Here is a 21,404-nt window from a genome sequence, read left to right as displayed (position 1 = left end):
GAATTATCATATGATCCAGGAATCCCACTTCTGAGTGTATATCCAAAATAACTGAAAGCAGAGTTGTGAAAGGTATTTGTACACTCATGTTCATTGCAGCATTATTCACAATAACAAAGAATAACCAACCTAAATGCTCACTGTTCAAGGTTTGAATAAAGGTTGAATAAAGAAAATGTGGTATATGCATACAAAGGAATGTTATTCAATCTCACATAGGAATGAAATTTTGTCATATTCTACAACACAGATGAGTCTTAAGAACATTATGCTAAGTGAAATAAGCTAATCACAGAAAGAACAATACTGGATTATTCCAAGTGCACAAGGTGACTAAAGTGGTCAAATTCTTATAAACATAAAGTACAATGGTGTTTGCCAGGGGGTGACTCTGAGGAAAACAGGGAATAGTTTAAGGGGTATAGAATTTCCATTTTGCAATATCAAAAGTTTCTAGAGATATGTTACACACTAACATACATAGACTTAAGACTACTCTTCTGAACACTTAAAATGGTAAAGATGGTGAATTTTATGTTATGTGTTATTTCCCACAATAAAAAATATGCTCGCTTTGGAAATAAATTTCGCAATTTATTTATATTTATTTATTTATTTTTGAAACCGGGTCTCACTCTGTCACCCAGGCTGGAGTACAGTGGCATGATCTCAGTTCACTGCATCCTCAGCCTACCAGGCTCAAACCATCCTCCCACCTCAGCCTCCCAAGTAGCTGGAACCACGGGCACATGCCACCATGCCTGGTGAATTTTATTTTATTTTTATTTTATTTTATTTTATTTTTTGGTAGAGATGGCATTTTAACATGTTGTTCAGGTTGGTCTTGAGCTCCTGAGCTTAGATGATCTTCCAGCCTCGGCTTCTCAAAATGTTGGGATTACAGACATGGGCCGCTGCACCCCTCTAAATTTGGCAATTTATTAACAAGTTAATTATACATCTATATAGTCACTCAGCAATTCCATTCTTAGGTATTTATTGTACTAAAATAAAATTATAAAACTGCCAAAACCCTTATACAAGAAGCTTCCAGTGATGGGATTGCTGGGTCAAATGGTATATACTCGAAACATATAAATCATTCTATTATAAAGACACATGCATGCGTACGTTCATTGCAGCACTATTCACAATAGTAAAGACATGGAATCAACCTAAATGCCCTTCAGTAATATAATGGATAACAAAAATGTACATATACACCATGAAATACTATGCCACCATAATAAAAGAATGAGATCATGTCCACTGCAGGGACATGAATGGATGGAGCTGGAGGCCATTATCCTTAGCAAACTAACACAGGAACAGAAAATCAAATACTTCACATTCTCACTTATAAGTGAGAGCAATATGATGAGAACACATAGACAAATAGAGGGGAACCACACACACTGTGGCCTTTCGGTGGGATGTAGGGTTGGAGGAGGGACAAGATCAGGATAAGTAACTAATGGTCACTAAGCTTAATAACTGGTTTGTGTACAATGAACCCCCATGACACAAGTTTACCTATGTAACAACCGTGCACTTGTACCTCTGAACTTAAAATATAAGTAATGTGTCCAGCAGCTTATTATAGCAAAATACTGGAAACGGTGCTGGTATCTTCAACAGAAAGATGCATTAATAAATGTAATACATTCGTACAATGGAATAATAAACAGCAATATAAATGAATAAACTAAGAAATATGTAGCATAAGTGAATCTGAAGGAAATTATTCATAAAGAAAGAAGCCAGAATAAAAAATTTAAAAAAGTAGAATTCCATTCTATAAAGTTCTAGAAGAAGTGAAATAATGTGTGAAGAAGAGAGTGTAAGTGAGTAGTCATTTCTGGGCTGTTATTTACTGGGAACAGTTTTATGATTGCAGGAAGTGGATTAAGCAAATGTGTGCCTTTTCAGAACTGCTCCGATTGTGCAAGATATTTGCATTTTATTGCATACAAATTATGTCTCAGTGAAAAATATATTATTCTTCAATTTTTCAGCAAAAATATTAGATAATATACATTTCATTTTAGAAAATGCATCCAGAAAATAAAGTTGACAAATAACTTTTTAAGTAGTTCTATGTAAATTAGTACATTCCCACAAAGGCAAACGCTTTTCTTATATTCTCTCATCAGATTAACTTAAGCACACATTCTTGCTTAATAGTAATTTTTAGTTAGAGAAAATACATTCACCAAGTATTCTGATGAAATTTAATAGATATGCATAATGCATACATGATATTTGATATGATGCTTATTTTTAAAACAAGTAATACTTCTCCAATTGTAGGTTAGAAAAAAAAAAACTATAATGTGGTGATTCTATACTTGAAGAAAAAAAATCTGTTTCCTTTTCATAAGGGTTAGTAGAACACTTTGTAACATAAAGATATTTACAGTCACGAAAAAATTTCAACTTTAAGAAGAAATCACCAATTATTGTCAAAATAATAATTATGTAGCTATAATGATGTGAGCACTTTTATCTATTCTTTCAAAATGCTTACATGCACAATCTTCATTCAATGGGAGTTTGAGGAAAGCAGGTGCTCTTTTTAAAAATGACACTGTTAGAGTCACTTCTTCTCCAGCATTCCGAAGAACCTGAACCTAAAAAAAAGAATAAAAAGAATAAAACTATCATTACATTTATCATTTTATATGATGGCAAAGCCTTTAAATTATTGGTTGTTTTTTCCACCTTCCATTTTTCCCTAGTGGTCAGAAGCATTTTATAAAAGATAGAGGGAGGTAATTATTTATCATTGCAGTAAGAGTCATTAATGTGCATCCTCTTGTCACAATTTGTGATCCCCTGTTTATATACAATGTGCATCTTCCATTCATACTTATTGAGATCTTCTTGAATTTATAGTCTATATTAGGCAATATGACGAATCATGAAGTCCACAGAAAGACAGATATAATGTTCAGGACACTGTATTTATTAGTAAATATTAATAATTGTTGAACATCTATTATGCACCAATAAATTGAATAAGCTTTGGAGCATCAATTATGCAAGATAAAATAGGCTAAGATATAAGAGAAAATTATTCTAAAAGCATAAAAATCTGATTCTGCCAATGTTGACCAGAGTACTAATTCAGATTAAATCAAATTGACCCAATTCACTCTAATCCTCTTGCAAAAAAAAAATTGGCATTACATCTTCTACTTAATATTTTCTTTTCCCTGCAAACCTGTTATTATCAATAGCATCGGTTGTTATATAATGTTGAAGTCTGTTATTATCAATGACTCTCAACATTTTTTAAATTATAGAATAAGTAAGTCCAGTTCTTCCAGTTAAAATAATTTCAATGCCTCCAAAAATCATATCTAAAAATATAAGCATTGTAAAAACTTAAAAATTGTTTAAAAAACTAAAAGAACAAAGAAGCTGAAGAGTTATTTATACCAAACACACCTGAAAAAGATATTAATATATTTTTGATTTTAAACTGTCATGTAAAATAAGAAGACAAGAATAATCAGTGAAAAAACAGTTAATAAACATGGAAATATACCTTGTTAAATACACTGAAAAATTGTTCAACCACAAATCATTAAAGAATTGGCTACTTAAAGCCAATTTACAATGACTTCTGGTCCTGACAAGATGGCACAGATGGCTGGGCGTGGTGGCTGGTGCCTGTAATCCCAATACTTTGGGAGACCGAAGCAGGTGGATCACCTGAGGTCTGCAATTCGAGACCAGGCTAGCCAAAATGGTAAAACCTCCGTCTCTACTAAAAATACGGAAAAAAAAAAATTAGCAGGTCTTGGTGGCAGGCATCTGTAATCCCAGCTACTCGGGAGGCTGAGGCAGGAGAATCGTTTGAACCTGGGAGGCAGAGGTTGCAGTGAGCCGACACCACACCTCTGCACTCCACCCTGGGCAGCAAGAGCGAAACTCCGTCAATACATACATACATACATACATACATACATACATACATAATTTTTTTTAAAAGGACAAGCTCATCTCTCTCTGCTCCCCCCCAAGAAGTACAACTGTAAACACTGAAGAAAAGAGAAGAGACAACCAAATAAGAACTCTGAAAGACGGAAGGAGAAGGAAAACCTGATTACGGGTCTCAGGACAGCACTGAACAGCACAGAGACCGGATACATTACCTGCTCCACCAAACAGAGGAACACCAAACAGGCCGGGCATTTTCTCCGCCCCATCATTAAAACAGACAGCATGCTAGATAGGCTCATACTACCTCTGGATTGTAAGAGAGCTCCACTAATACCAGGCAGGACCACAAACATCAGTGAGTGGTGACACCTGGAAGCCAGCAGAAGTGCTAGCCTTCTCCCTGGGTGTGAGAATACTCTGCCCCACTCAGAGGCACTGTGTAACCGGGAACACTGGCAGTGGTACCTCCTCATACGTGCCCAGTGAAAGAGGCTGCTTTGTGAAGATCCTGAGACTACCCTCCCCCGCCTAGAGACACCGTCCTAGCAGAGAGTACCAGCAAAGATAGACCTGCTCCAAAGTCCCCATTATCCTACCTCCTCTACAGCAGGGAGGAACCCTCCATAACCAGCACTGACCTGGGAAAACTTTTTCCATCCCTTCAGACTATCCCAGCAGGGAACAGTGGGTGCCCATTAATACGAGATAAATCAGTCAGAAAAAGCAGCACCAAACGGCTCTAAAACATATGTCGTAAGTGGAATCATGGTCCACAAACCCGTTAGCTAAATAGTAAATTTCTGCTTAAAAAAAGAAATCTCAAGTAAGAGGCAGTCACCTAACATAATAAACAAAATGACCAGGATATAGTAAAACTTATATATCATATTGAGAACCAGAAAAATCACAATTTTAAAGGGAAGAAGTAATCTACTAATACCAATGAGATAAATCACATATTGGAACTCTCTGACAAGGATTTTGAAGCAATCAACAAAAATGATGCCATAAGAAATTACAAGTTTTTTTGATTCAAGTGAAAAATTATAAAATCTCAGCAAAAAAATAAGTTATGTTGTAATATCCAAATAGATATTACACAAATATTTTTTTCATAAATTTTAAAAACACTTGGGGATAGTTCAATAACAAAGTAGGAATGAAAGAGAGTAGAAGTAACAAAGATGAGGACAGAAAAATATAATTCACCTAATCTGAACAATAAAGACTATATAGACCAAAAAAAAAAAGAAAAAGAAAGAAAGAAAAAATAACCTGAAGGATAGTAACAAAATATATAAAATGAATATCATATGAGTCACAGAAGAGAGGAGAAAGAAGAGGGACTGAAAGAGTATTTAAACATATAATGTCGGAAAATTTCTCAAATTGGATGACAGATATGAGCCCACAGATTTAAGAAACTTAACAAACCTCGAAAGGATCCTGCCAAATAAATCTACACTGACACATCATAATTAAAATTTTGCAAACTAAAGATAAAAAAGAACAAACTTTTAAAACTTTTAAAAGGAGCCAGATAAAAGACTTATGTAAATATTATTAAATATTTTAACAAATCAAACAATGATCAATGCAAATCAGATAATACAACATGATCAACTGAAGTTTAATCCAGGAATACAAGGTTGGTTTAACATTAGAAAATCAATTGGTGTAATTAACCACATAAAAACCTAAGTTGAAATATCAAAAAACATTTGGCAATATTCAAAATTCATATCTGTTGAATGCTTTAAACAAAGTAATGGTAGAACAGAACTTCCTCAAACTGACAGAGGGAAAGCTATAAAAAAAAACCTACAAGTAATATCATTACTAAATGGTAAAAGACTAAAGGCCTTAATGACTTCAGTTTAGAAAAAATAAAAGAATATCCACACTATCTACTTTAAGTCAACATTTCCATAAAGGTACTAGGCAGGGCAATATAGAGAAAAAAAGTAGTTATCTATATTTGAAAAGAAAGTACAAAAGCATCTATCTGCAGATGACATGATGGCTGACAAAAAAGTGCACTAGAATCTACCAAAAAAAAAAAAAAGAAATAAAAATCTCCTGGAACTAATCATAACTAATCTTTTTAGCAGGGTTTCAGGAAATAAGATAAATATAAAATAATTATATTTCTTTATAAAAAATCAGAATTTCTAATTTAAAAAATTTATAAAATCACCAAAATCATGAAATATTTATGTATCAGTCTAACAAAAGTAGTAAAAGCCCTGTATACAAAACATTGCTATGAGTAATTTTTAAACATTTAAATATATGTGTCACAAAATTCAATATTTATCTACTCTAATTGACATATGAGAATCCCAGCAGACTTTTTAATAAAAATTGACAAACTGTTATTAAAATTCATGTGGAAATTTAAAAAATCCAGGATAACCAAACTACCTTTGGAATATAAAAACAAAGCTATTACACCAACATCGTTTGATTTTAAGAGATATAAAAATACTATAATCATCAAGACATTGTGCTATCAAAAACATAGATAAAATAAAATAAAATAATAATATAATATGATGTAATATAATTAATATAATATAATGTAATATAATATAATATAAAATGTGTCTAGAAATAAATGCAAACAAAAATAAACAACTATTTTTCAACAATATTGCAATGAAGTAGAGAAAGTAAAATCTTTTTAACAAATTGTGCTGGGACAATTTCAAATCTTCATTAGAAAAAAAAAGGAGCTTTGATCTATACCTTACATGACATACTAATACTACTTCAGAGTGAATCAATCACGTGAATGTAAAGTCTAAGCTTATAAAACTTCTAGAAGGAAACTTTGGAGAAAACCATGTGGCATTGAGGCAGGATTTATTTTTGTAGTTATTAATCCAAAGTACATCCCGTAAAAACACAAATTGTTAAGTTGGGAGTAATCAAAATTGAACCATTGTTTTTTACACAATATGCTTTTAAGAGAGTCACAAACTTTGAGAAAATATTTGTAAATCTTTTTCTGATAAATAATATACACCTGGAATATATTTTAAAACACTCAAAACTCAATAATAATACAAATGACCTAATAAAACATGAGAAAAAATCTTAGGCAGGTATATCCTTGAACTTATGTTGATGGCAAATAAGTGCATGAAAATATGCTTAACATAATTAGGGAAATGTAAATTAAAACTATAATGAGATACCACTATAAATCTTCTGAAATGTCCAAATTATATATGCCTCAGATACTAAGTGCGTGTAAGGTTTTGGAGGAACTGGACCGCTCAGAGACTAAGAATAAAAATTTTAAATGTTACAATGATTTTAGAAAATAATTTAGCAATTTCATAAAATTGAAACATGCCATACTACATGATCCAGTAAATTAATTTTTAGAAATTTATCCAAGAGAAATGAAAGTAAATGTCCTTACAAATACTTTTCATGAATATTCATGGCAGCTGTATTTTTAATCAGAAAATTTAGAAAACTCAAATGTCCATCAGAAGGTAAATGGGTAAACAAACTCAAGTATATCCTTATAATGGAGTGTGACTCTACAATAATAAGAAAAAATGAATGAGTGATGGGCACATGATACCAGGTGAATAAATATAAAATAATTATATTAAGTGAAAGAAGCCAGAAAACATACTACCAACTACAGGATTACATTTACATAAAATTGTAGAAAATGTAAACAAATGTATAGTGCCACAAAGCAGATTAGCGATTGTTCAGGGATTGAGGAGAAGAGAAGAGGCAGAAGGACAGATTATACAGTGGCAAGATTAAACTTTTAGGGCAAATGAGTATTTTATTATCTTGATTGTGTTGGTGGGTATTTTATGTTATAGATTGCTGGACACAGTACTGTGAAGATATCAATTCTGCCTTATTTTTCTATAGATTCAGGACAATCTCGTTGAAAGTTCCAGTGTTATTTCTTTTACTTTTTTTGGCTAAGAATGAATTTATGAACTTGGCTTCTGTATTTGTATTGACATTATATTATAACCTCTAAATATTAATATAATCAATATTATATGACAATATTGAGAATTTCTGATAAAATATATGGTGCAGTGGAAAAAGATAAGTACTCATATTCTATAGTAAGTGTAAAATAGATAATATCTAGGATTAAACAAAAAGAAATAATGGTATGAAAATCAATTTTGAATAAGTATATAAATATAGGAATATGTGAATATGGGTGTAGATATGGGAAAAATATGACCTGTATAGGTTAAATATGGTTGCCTACGAAATAGGCAATGGACAATTGCTTTACTTTTAAAGCTTTACATTTGTGCTTCAATCTTAAAGTTTTTTTCAAGTATAAGTGAAAAATATAAGAATGTTAAACAATAATAAAAACTCACCCTAAAGAGATAATGATTTTTTAAAATATAAGGTCACTTATGAGTATCTGTGTAAACATAATTTTAAGTCTTTGACAAATACACATTTTTTAATTAATTCAGGATTATTAATCTTTTCAAGGAATAGGGTTGAGATAGTATATTTTTTCAGTTTTTCTTCTATGGTTTAAATGCATATTATATCAGCCTGATACTGTCAGGTTGGAAAATATAGGTTCTATATCTTGAATAATAATGAATGAATTCTTCCTGCCAAATCAGAAATTACCAATAAATCCAGTTGTCCTTTTTACTTTCATTCACATTTTATAATTCAAATAAAATGTTGTGAATTTTAATCAGATAAAGTATTAGCACAGTTATTCTCTCAAACTGCTATAGGTGAGTACCCAAGCAAGAGGATTGATAAATGGTGACAATCAATAAGAATAGAAAAGAGAAATTAAATTCAAATAGATATTTATGGATTTAATCTAATATTAAAACCACTACAAATCTAACGACTCAGTTCATGAACTGAAAATTCTTAAGTTCCATTCATCTATTAAGAAGAAAAGTTCATACAACGTTTTTTGGTTCTTTGCCCTTTCTGATTTCCCCTTGGAGGCCATTCTAACTTCTATGAGATTCTAAGGAGGAATTTAGCTAGCTGCCACTACTCTGGAATATAAAGCCAAGGATGCCCATAGCTGAGCTTGCTTTTAATTAATAAAAAGAAGGCACTGCTGCTTTGTCTATGCATATTTTAAGCACACATCAGGAAACACGCACACACCTCCCTTCACAGACAGCAAGGGCAGGAAGATTAGTCTGTGAGGATCATAGTTACTGACCTCACATGATATCAGGAAATCAAGTAAGACTTTGATCTTAAGAGAGTCAGATTGACGTATTTCTGCCCACTAGTAACAATGATGGAAAACAGTCACCTAGAATGTGACATTAACATTGGACTTATCCCACTTGACGTAAGTAAATTATTTCCTTATTCTGGATCCTATCTGAAAAGGATCTTAAAAATGACCTTGAGGGTTGATATTGAAACAGATCACTTTGCAGATAAAATAGACTAATCCAGAAACTATAACATGCTTGACTGTTCACTCTAAAATAGTGACTATATGTGGAAACCAAATAAATGAATCATTTTTTTTTTTTAATGCACTGGTTTATGAACTGAAGGAGAAATAAGAAGCTGGCTTATTACTGGTATTACTAGGTGACAGCTTTGGTTGAAACTGTAATGTAAAGGCTTTCATGCCAGGGTTAGGGAGTCATCCTGCCATTGTGTAGCTACTAGCACATTCAGGTTTGCAGAGAAGTATTCTGGTGGCAGGGTGAGGGAGCATACTGCCCTTCTGTGGTTTCCTGCAGGCGTATACATTCACAACTGCAGATTGCTCACAGGGTCATGGCAGTTGCTAGCCATGGGCAGGAGATAAGTCCTTCTTAAGAGAGAAGCATTCAAGCAAGAAATGAGTCTGTAATGTTCACAAGAGCTGGTACTGTTGGACTGGAAAGTAAATCAAGTGTATTAGCAGAAATTTCCCTGCTGGAAAGTAGGGTATAGAGCTGCATCTAAGAAAACCTTATCACATAACTTTTGGAAGTAGTGGATTAATCAACTATGTGAAGTCAAATATAATTGAGAATGTGGAGGAAACAACTGAAAAAAAAAAAACAAAAAACACAGGATACAGGACAGAGCTGGAAAAGCTAGAAATACATCACGTTAGGGATGGGGAGTCAGATTATTGTCGACATAATAGCACAAGGAAGGTAATGTGATGTTCCTGAGGAGGCATTGTGTGCATTCATTCATTTTATTATGTTTCTCTGCATTTAAATTTTTAAAAATACTTCATAAATATATAGAAATGAAATAGGAATATTTCAATAGACATTTCTAGTCTAAATTTTATGTCATTTAAAATGAAAAGTCCCAGCAAGAACGTCCATCTGGTTACATGATGAAAGAAGGAACTATGAATAACTTAAAATTTCAGCATTCCTAAAATTTCAGCCTAAAATAGTGTATAATTATGCAATAATGTTTGATTTTGATAATTATTTATTACAATTAAGAATACGGTTTCAGCTCTCAGCTCTAACAAAAATAACAAATCTTAGTGAAACTAATCATAATACAATAATAAATTATTGAATTTCAATATAGAAAAGAGCCACTTACTTTAGTTACACAAGAATATTGAAACATTTGATAAAATTGTACTTATTTAAGGTAATGACTTAATATTTAAGGTTATGACTGAAAATAATTCATTGTTTTCAAAGACTCAACTAAAACAAGATTCTATATAATAAAAGTGCATAAGGAGACATATCCTTCTGAGTTAAACTTTAATTGAAGTAAAATACATTATTAGCTAGTTTATGTGGCTATGGAAATACTATTTCAGCATTTGTTGTAATTCCAAGATGATTTCCTCAATAACTCAAGCAACATTTCCTTTTTTATTTTAATTGTTATATGGCCAACTGAGTAGCTCAAGATCCATTAAAACTGATAAAATTTCTACTTTGAAAAAGCATCAGGAACAGAGGGATAAAATTTTTATCTAATTCTTAAAGTTTTATCTAATTCTTAAAGAAGAGATGATTCCAGTAGGAAATCATGTATCTTCAAACCATTTTATTAAAATAAATTTAAATTAAAATTAAAAATAAAGGCAGACATAGTAGTATGAATGAAATAAACAAGAGACAATTATTAATATAAATATATATGCCAATACTGTATTTTGAATACATATGGAATTCAGAAAGTGAGAAATGAAATTTTGCTATGAGCAAGTGGTCTTCATTTCAAAAGAGAAATCCTGAATAAATATCCAGGAATTATTATGAATATAATTAATTTCCTCAAAAAGTTGTGTGTGTGTGTACATATGTGTGTGTGTGTGTGTGTGTATGCATGTGTGTGTGTATATATATATATTTACATGTTTCTGCCTTCAATGAAAGATTCTGAAAGGATGTTTGGTCAAATTGAGCAGGAATTCCTAATGAAAACTCTAAGAAAAGTAGGAATAGAAAAAAAAAATTCCCTGGCATGCCCTCTCCCCCCAACTCTCCAACTTAGGGCTCTCTTTAATATGTCTAAAAGAAATTTCAATTTTTTATTTGCCTGTATTTGCTGGAACTCATAAAATATTGTTGAAAAACAATGGAGATAATGGTCGTCTTTATTTGGTACCTGACTGTAGTTGACATGGTTTTATTATTTTTTATTTTTTTCAGCAATTACCAGTTGCCTTTATTTACATAAAAGTATATTAAATACTCTCAATATGTACAAGTGAAAAATATTATCTATATAAATAGAAAATTTATACAAAATCTTTTTTAAAATTATACATGTATATACAGTGTTGACCTTAGAAGCTGTATCTTAAATCTTAAACTCTGTATAGTTTGTACAGTAGATTTATAAAAACATAATTATTGGTCAAATGTTTAATCAACACCACTCAAGTCAAAGTACTAAATGATAAAGCATATTAGGAAGGTGCCCAAAATGCAGAATTCTCCTGCATTTAATACACTAATTGAAGGTTCGTCAATTGTTTTTGAATTTCCAAATGTACTCCTTAAAATAAAATAGAAAAAGAACCTAAATACAGTATTACAAACATTAGAAAAGTCTGCACAATTTCCGTCTTAGTTTCCTACATGGTTTGAGGTCAGTCTTTCAAAAGCTCTTCAAAAGTTCATTCAGGAATATGTAAGGCATTCATTCATTTGTTTTTGGTTGGATGATCTCAGTACAGAATATATCATCTAAAGGACGACATACGTAGAAGGTCCAGAGTTTTAAAAACTACAGTAACTTGGAATTGGTTGTACCATCATGCTCCAAAATCCCCATTCGTATTTCCACATATTCTACTACCTTAAGAGTTCTGTTTTCTGCATATGGCTAGCCAGTTTTCCCAACACCATTTATTAAATAGGAAATCCTTTCCCCGTTGCTTGTTTTTGTCAAGTTTGTCAAAGACCATATGGCTGTTGATGTGTGGTGTTATTTCTGAGGCCTCTGTTCTGTTCCACTGGTCTATATATCTGTTTTGGTACCAGTATGCAGAAAACTGAAACTGGATCCCTTCCTTATACCTTATACAAAAATTAACTCAAGATGGATTAAAGACTTAAACGTAAGACCTAAAACCATAAAAACTCCAGAAGAAAACCTAGGCATTACAATTCAGGACATAGGCATGGGCAAAGAATTCATGATTAAAACACCAAAAGCAATGGCAACAAAAGCCAAAACTGACAAATTCGGTTAAACTAAAGAGCTTCTGCACAGCCAAAGAAACTATCATCAGCGTGAACAGGCAACCTACAGAATGGGAGAAAATTTTTGCAATCTATCCATCTGGCAAAGGGCTAATATCCTAAATCTACAAAGAACTTAAACAAATTTACAAGAAAATGCAAACAACTTCATCAAAAAGTGGGCAAAGGATAGGAACAGACACTTCTCAAAAGAAGACATTTATGCAGCTCATCATCAGCTCATCATCACAGGTCATCAGAGAAATGCAAATCAAAACCACAATGAGATACCATCTCATGCCAGTTAGAATGGCAATCATTAAAAGGTCAGGAAACATAAGATGTTGGAGCAGATGTGGAGAGATAGGAACATTTTCACACTGTTAGTGGGAGTGTAAATTACTTCAGCCATTGTGGAAAACAGTGTGGCGATTCCTCAAGGATCTAGAACCATAAATATCATTTGACCCAGCAATCCCATTACTGGGTATATACCCAAAGGCTTATAAATCATTCTGTTATAAAGACGCCTGCACACATATGTTTATTGCAGCACTGTTTGCAACAGCGAAGATGGAGCCAACCCAAATGTCCATCAATGATAGACTGGATAAAGAAAATGTGGTGCATATACACCATGGAATACTATGCAGCCATAAAAAAGGATGAGTTCATGTCCTTTGCAGGGACATGGATGAAGCTGGAATCCATCATTCTCAGCAAGGTAACACAGGAACAGAAAACCAAACACCACATGTTCTCACTCATAAATGGGAGTTGAACAATGAGAACACATGGACACAGGGAGGGGAATATCACACACTGGGGCCTGTTGAGGGTGGCGTGCTAGGGGAGGGACAGCATTAGGAGAAATACCTAATGTAAATTATGGATTGATGGGTGCAGCAAACCACCATGGCATGTGTATATCTATGTAACAAACCTGCACGTTCTGCACATTTATCCCAGAACTTAAAGTACAATAAAAAAGATTTCATTATATTTATTTATTAATAACTTTTTAATGAATACATTTTATGGGCCAAGTGTCATGCTGGACTCTTGGAATCTGTCTGTCAATAACATGGCTTGCTGTTATCGTGTCATTGCCTAGCACTCATTTTCAAGGGGCAGGAACAGGTGATGGAAGATAGACATTAGGTGAGCACAAAGTAGACAATACGAAAGCCTAGAAAGGGAGACGTTGAGAGGTGCTCTTAGGCAAGGAAAACGGCAGGCAGAGCAGACAAGCAAGAACAGAGCTGTGTGGAGAGTTATTTTAAATAGATCAGTGAAGGTAGGACAAATTCATAGGATTTCCGACCAAAGGATAGAAGGAGGTAAGCATGTTTGCCATACAGATACTTAGATAAAGGGCGTGCTAGACTCTTTGGAAACATTGAAAAACTAAGTGACTTGCTCAAACATAGCACCTCATATATGGTAGACTGACAAGTAAAACTACATGTAAACATGAGTTCTCCATTTTTTTCCACTGTGCCTTCCTCTTAAAATAGTCAGTGGCAAATCTTGCAGAATTTCTTAAAAAAACATATTTTACTCTCATAGCAATTTCAGGACGATCATCACCTATCAACTGCTACATGGGTCTTTATCTGTAGAGCCCAGCTGCACAGCACCACTTCACGGCCCTAGTTCTGAGGAGAAGGAAGACTCTACCTAGATACAGTAAACAAGAGAGAATGGACTAAGTAGCTTCTTTCCACATTGATAAGACTCCATTTGTTTAAGTTACTTATTTGTGTATATTTTCTTTTGAGATCAAGAAGCAGAGTTTAAATTAACTCAGCAAACATATATCAAATGTCTATCACATTTGAAACACCATATAAAGTAACACAGAATATGCAATGAAGAAATGAAGTTGATAAAGCCGTTTAGTTCTAGAGACTTCTAAGCTGATGGGAAGACAAATGTTTACAACCACTTAAAAGGAAAAAAAAAGGCATAAGAAAAGTTTGTAAAAGTAAATAGCATTATGTAAAAAACCCAGGCCCAAATCTAGTCTGCATAAAAGGTAGTCACAGTGTATTTTTAGCTTCTGTGCTAATAATACTGACATCACTGAAATGTGGTGCAGTTGTCTCATTGCTTAGTGTGATACAACAAACAAGGAAACCGACAAAGCCTAGGCAACCCTGCACACACAATCTTATGGCCCCAGCAGTTTTTCAACAAGTTTCTACAGTGCCTTCTTCGTCACACCTCAGAAACTACCAGTGACTTCCTCAAATGAGCAAAGTTTCCATTATAAAATCAAATGTAATCACGTGTTTACTGAGGCCCCAACATACTTAAGTCAGACCCATGTTGAATGTCTGTACACCTTCCTTCAACGACAGACAGTATATTTATAAAATGCAGTCATTGCACATGAAATGAAGTATACTCAGTTCAAATCTTGCAGATGGAAGGAAAGGACATGTTTTAGAGACTGAAAGGTTATAGCATATTTCCTTCTTTTCCTTTTTTCCTTTTTTCTTTGAGATGGAGTCTCTCTCTTGTTGCCGAGGTTGGAGTGTGATGGCACGATCTCAGCTCACTGCAACCTCCTCTTCCTGAGTTCAAGCGATTCTCCTGTCTCAGGCTCCCAAGTAGGTAGAATTGCAGGCATGCACCACCACGTATGGCTAATTTTGTATTTTTAATAGAGACGGGATTTCTACTGTTGGACAGGCACTCGGACAATCCATGTGCCTCGGTCTCCCAAAGTGCTGGGATTATAGGCATGAACCACTGTGCCAGGCCCAACATATTTCTTATACATAAATACGATATATTTCAGGCAGGATACTGAAGTGGAGAACATGTCTATATCAAGAAAATCCAGGCTGGGCATGGAAGCTCACACCTCTAATCCCACTGCTTTGGGAGACCGAGGTGGGCAGATCACCTGAGGTCATGAGTTCGAGACCAGCCTGACGAACATGGTGAAACCCTGTCTTTACTAAATACAAAAAATTAGCCAGGAATGGTGCTGCATGTCTGTAATCCCAGCTACTTGGGAGGCTGAGGCAGGATACTCGCTTGAACCTGGGAGCCTTAGGTTGCAGTGAACTGAGATTGTGCTATTGCTCTCCAGCCTGGGTGACAAGAGTGAAACTCCATCTCAAAGAAAGAAAGAAAGAAAGAAAGAAAGAAAGAAAGAAAGAAAGAAAGAAAGAAAGAAAGAAAGAAAGAAAGAAAGAAAGAAAGAAAGAAAGAAAGAAAGAAAATCCAGAGTGTTTACATAAGTTTACATAAAGCCTCACACATATTTGATATAACCACATTAGATGGAAATAACTTATACACATATTTACTCTAAATTCATAATAGTAAAACCATAGCTATATAAATGTTTAGCTTGAAAACTACGTACCATATTTAAGTAGAATTTGTGAAGAAAAAGAAAGAAGTCATAACACTTATCCTTATTTGAATAGAATTTTGTATAGGTTACTTCAAGCATAAAGAATTATCAAGATCTGAAAACAAAGGTAAACCCTATCACGCCCACATTAGATTCGCAGCTTCAGAATACAGTTGCTAAATATTTGTTTATGCACATTATCACAAAATGTTTGCACAACATGGAACTAAGAAGTAAATATTGCAGAACTGCTTACACTGTTCCCTGCCATATACTGTCATTTCAGTCCATTGCGTGAGTCATTTGAACATGCTATTCTGAATTTTAAATGCCATCCCCTTTGATATACACTGAGTACAGTATAAATACCCTGATACCATTAGCAGCATTGTTAGGGCCACCATGGAGTGAGCTGTGCTAGCACTTTCATGGCGACTGAAGCCTGCATGGGGAGAAACACAGCTGTACCACCACAAGAAAACAGTGGTTTCTTTGAGAGTCCAGTAATTTTAAACACTTAAAATTAGATGTGTGTATGCCAAACATAACGTATTAAATGAGTAGCGAGAAAACTGTCTGCCTTATATGTTGCTAAATACATGAAAAAAGTACATAGATCCATTCTATCACTTCATGATTATTTTAAATTTCAGCCTTCAGAGAGGTCTGCTATGCACAAAAATGTCAGACATAGGATAACTGTAAAAACCACTAAGATAGTTATCAAATTGTACAAGATGCAGGCACTTTATGGGACTCTTCAATATTTAATACATACTTAGAAGTAATTTATGCCCCCATCTTACATGAAAATTAGTGTGAATATCTAAAAATAACCCATAAAATTATAATATTGTCACCTTTCTATTTTATCTCAGACTTCTTTCGAGTCTACTATTCTACTTCAAGCCTTGTTTTTTTTCCCAAGAGAGTCCTAAAGGACATTCCCATCACCTGGTACCTGAATGATAAGAAAAATCAATAAATAAAATATCTTTGGGAAATTTCTTGTGTTCATGCTCTGAGCTCAGGTTCAGATGTCAGCATCATACCAACTCTCCTCCAAACTAAATGCATCATTATCTCAATGCAAATAAACCTGCAGGTAAGGAGTACACATATCAATGGCAATATATTAGGCATAGTTTAGTGCTAATGCATTAGCCCCCTCATATTCCATAATTGCGTTTTTCAGAGGCCACTTGCCTCGAATCCTTGCATCTTTGAGGCCTCAGCAATGTTGTAGAAACAGGGAATTCAAGCTCTGTCTCTCTGCTCTCTAAATGAACTGAAGTAAACGATTGCTGATTTTATAATCTATAGACTATTTACTTCAGACCTAAGATTGAAATGGGTTATGTTCTGTTAGAGATTTTAGAGGAATGAGTGCTCATTGGGAGTTTGCGAACTCACAATGAGAGTGTGAGAACTCACAAATAATACTTTGAAATGAGACAGTGTTACAAAAACTACTGAGGGTAATTCTCACAAACATTTCCTTTGCAAAGCAGGTGGTAAGTAGGCAGGGATGGGGAAGCTGGGCTCCCTGCCCTTGTGGAGGATTAGAAAGGAAACCCCACATGCCTTTGAAGTCTCGTCATTCTCACCCTATCTGCCTCAGTTATATTTGGAGTCTAGGGTAGGATAAGAGTTCACATTTGTTAGTAAGAAGAGGAGGAAAAAGAGCAGCTTTTACTTTCTTATCTACTATCACTGTGGTCTCCATAGCAACCTGGGGCAGCAGAGCCTCCATAGAGAGCTAGTCCACAACTACAACTTAGTGGGAAGAAAGAGGAGGCATGAGAGAGACATCTTGACAGATTGACTGGAGCAGCAATTTGTCAGATCACTGGACTGGGAAATGGCTACAGCTCTGCTGATTCTGTTACTATGTTCACTTCATAAACTGGGGACTGAATAAATATGTCTGTAACATGTTGCATGCAGGCTTGAAAATCCAGGACCAGAACTGTTTCCATTCACTGCTGGGATTGACCACCTCACTTCCATGACTCTGCAGAAATCACAAAACTGATTAGTAACAAAAAACATTACACATTAAGGGAAGCCATTAAGAGCAATAAAGCATGTGTTCTTTTTGATATTGATTAGTGAAAGAGACGTAAAAAGATTTCATAGATATTTTTCACACCAATCATCAAAACATTCCTTGATGTAAGTAGAAGTACATAACTTCATTCCAATTATTGATGAGGAAAATTATCTGAAATCAATATGATTTCTTTCATGACATCTAGAGTAATAAGAATCCAAAGTGCAGTCCTCTTGTTCTCAAAATGCAACCTCAGTGCTTTTCTTAACATAGAAGAGTTACGTTTTTAAATTTCATTTGCTGTGGTCATAATTATTTGCTACTCACTAAACATAAAATCTTCACAATCCTTGAATATACAGAGCACAATTACAGGGAAATAGTATAAAAATCCCCAAATAAAGCAAATGTTACACATTGTCCACTGTAGAATCTAATAATACTTTATACTGTATGTTTTTTGTTGTTGTTGTTGTTTTTGAGATGGAGTCTCACTCTGTTGCCCAGGCTGGAGTGCAGTGGCATGATCTCAACTCACTGCAACTTCTGCCTCCTGGGTTCAAGCAATTCTCCCTCCTCAGCCTCCCGAGTAGCTGGGATTATAGGTGCCCGCCACCACACCCGGCTAATTTTTGTATTTTTAGTAGAGACGGGGTTTCACCATGTTGGCCAGGATGGTCTCGATCTCCTGACCTCATGATCCACTCGCCTCGGCTTCCCAAAGTGCTGGGATTACAGGCATGAGCCACCACACCCAGCCTATGCCATATGTTTATCAGCTGTGCCTTCAAACTATTACTGCCTTGTTTTGTGGGTGCTGCCACCTTAAAAGATAAAGTTCTTTATGGGACGAAACAACTTGTAGTAATAATTTTTATATACAAGAGGATACTATGTGTACACTGAATATTCGATGCTTGTTTTTAATAAAAATCGTGTGGTAATTATAGTTTTGAGTCTTCTATTTGAGCTATATCTGAATAAAAACAACTGTTCATTCTTTCATTTTCACTACCTGTAATTCTTTCAATTAAATATTTAATGTTGTTAAATACAGGCTGATTTCTGTTGTGAAAGTCAAAATATTTTCCTAATTTATTATAAAATCATGCAGTATAGTTTATATCTGATCATTTAAATATAATTTTTCTAAAGAATACAAAACCCTCTGTGACCAAACCTTCAACACTGGGTCACTGTGAAAGAAACACTTTAAAGATTACTAATGTGAAGTGGACTTTTTTATGTTGTTAACATTTTCATGGCAAAAGACGATACTCATCTAATTATTTCAGCACTAATTAGTAATTTGTTTCCATTTGCTTCCTTGGATTGTGTGATGCTATATGTCAGGAGCTTGTTAATTAGCCTGAGCAGGTCTCCAGCTAAACAGAAAATAAATTTAAATAAACCAAGTATTATAACTCCAGCCATTGTTGTGGCCTTAGACATATTTCTCCCTGTATACTTTTGAGCTATCTCAAGTCATCAAATGATAATGTTCCATTCATTCCAAAAGAGACTACACACACCTGATTACAGGCTGGTCCTCACATTAAATTTGTTCATGTTGGAAAACATCTCAAAAAATGAAAAGGTGATGACCATACCCATCACTAATTTTAAGCTCCACAATCAGAGTGAATTAAAATTTGTGTGGGGTGAATGAAAGAAGGTGGGAAGAGAGTGACTCACTAAAGATTGTTACAGCGAAGGGTTTGAGATGTTAAAACTTATGAGTTAACATTTTTATTTAAAAAATTTAAGTATTGAACCAGTTTACAATCCCACCAACAGTGTAAAAGTGTTCCTATTTCTCCACATCCTCTCCAGCACCTGTTGTTTCCTGACTTTTTAATGATCGCCATTCTAACTGGTGTGAGATGGTGTCTCATTGTGGTTTTGATTTGCATTTCTCTGATGGCCAGTGATGATGAGCATTTTTTCATGTGTCTGTTGGCTGTATGAATGTCTTCTTTTGAGAAATGTCTGTTCATATCCTTTGCCCACTTTTTGATGGGGTTGTTTGTTTTTTTCTTGTAAATTTGTTTGAGTTCTTTGTAGGTTCTGGATATTAGCCCTTTGTCAGATGAGTAGATTGCAAAAATTTTCTCCTATTCTGTAGGTTGCCTGTTCACTCTGATGGTAGTTTCTTTTGCTGTGCTCTTTAGTTTAATTAGATCCCATTTTTCAATTTTGGCTTTTGCTGCTGTTGCTTTTGGTGTTTTAGACATGAAGTCTTTGCCCATGCCTATGTCCTGAATGGTACTACCTAGGTTTTCCTTTAGGATTTTTATGGTATTAGGTCTAACATTTAAGTCTCTAATCCATCTTGAATTAATTTTCATATAAGGAGTAAGGAAAGGATCCAGTTTCAGCTTTCTACTTATGGCTAGCCAATTTTCCCAGCACCATTTATTAAATAGGGAATCCTTTCCCCATTTCTTGTTTCTCTCAGGTTTGTCAAAGATCAGATGGCTGTAGATGTGTGGTATTATTTCTGAGGACTCTGTTCTGTTCCATTGGTCTATATCTCTGTTTTGGTACCAGTACCATGCTGTTTTGGTTACTGTAGCCTTGTAGTATAGTTTGAAGTCAGGTAGCGTGATGCCTCCAGCTTTGTTCTTTTGACTTAGGATTGTCTTGGAGATGCGGGCTCTTTTTTGGTTCCATATGAACTTTAAAGCAGTTTTTTCCAATTCTGTGAAGAAACTCATTGGTAGCTTGATGGGGATGGCATTGAATCTATAAATTACCTTGGGCAGTATGGCCATTTTCACGATATTGATTCTTCCTATCCATGAGCATGGTATATTCTTCCATTTGTTTGTGTCCTCTTTTACTTCACTGAGCAATGAACAGTATGGCGATTCCTCAAGGATCTAGAACTAGATGTACCATATGACCCAGCCATCCCATTACTAGGTATATACCCAAAGGATTATAAATTATGCTGCTATAAAGACACATGCACACGTATGTTTATTGCAGCACTATTCACAATAGCAAAGACTTGGAATCAACCCAAATGTCCATCAGTGACAGATTGGATTAAGAAAATGTGGCACATATACACCATGGAATACTATGCAGCCATAAAAAAGGATGAGTTTGTGTCCTTTGTAGGGACATGGATGCAGCTGGAAACCATCATTCTTAGCAAACTATCACAAGAACAGAAAACCAAACACCGCATGTTCTCACTCATAGGTGGGAACTGAACAATGAGATCACTTGGACTCGGGAAGGGGAACATCACACACCGGGGCCTATCATGGGGAGGGGGGAGGAGGGAGGGATTGCATTGGGAGTTATACCTGATGTAAATGACGAGGTGATGGGTGCAGCA

General features: G+C 34.5%; 1 protein-coding gene across 3 annotated transcripts in view; it reads right to left on the bottom strand.

Moving 5' to 3' along the window:
• Positions 1–21,404, bottom strand: part of SNTG1 (syntrophin gamma 1) — an 883,016-nt gene that overhangs the window by 290,576 nt on the left and 571,036 nt on the right. For all 3 annotated transcript variants that reach the window (XM_025394077.1, XM_025394078.1, XM_025394076.1), the window contains one exon: positions 2,528–2,630. In XM_025394077.1, the coding sequence (XP_025249862.1) occupies positions 2,528–2,630 (103 nt within the window). The remainder of the gene's footprint in view (positions 1–2,527; positions 2,631–21,404) is intronic.

Source organism: Theropithecus gelada, chromosome 8 (assembly GCF_003255815.1).
Source record: "Theropithecus gelada isolate Dixy chromosome 8, Tgel_1.0, whole genome shotgun sequence".
NCBI lineage: Eukaryota > Metazoa > Chordata > Mammalia > Primates > Cercopithecidae > Theropithecus > Theropithecus gelada.
This window is presented reverse-complemented; position numbering and strand designations above follow the sequence as displayed.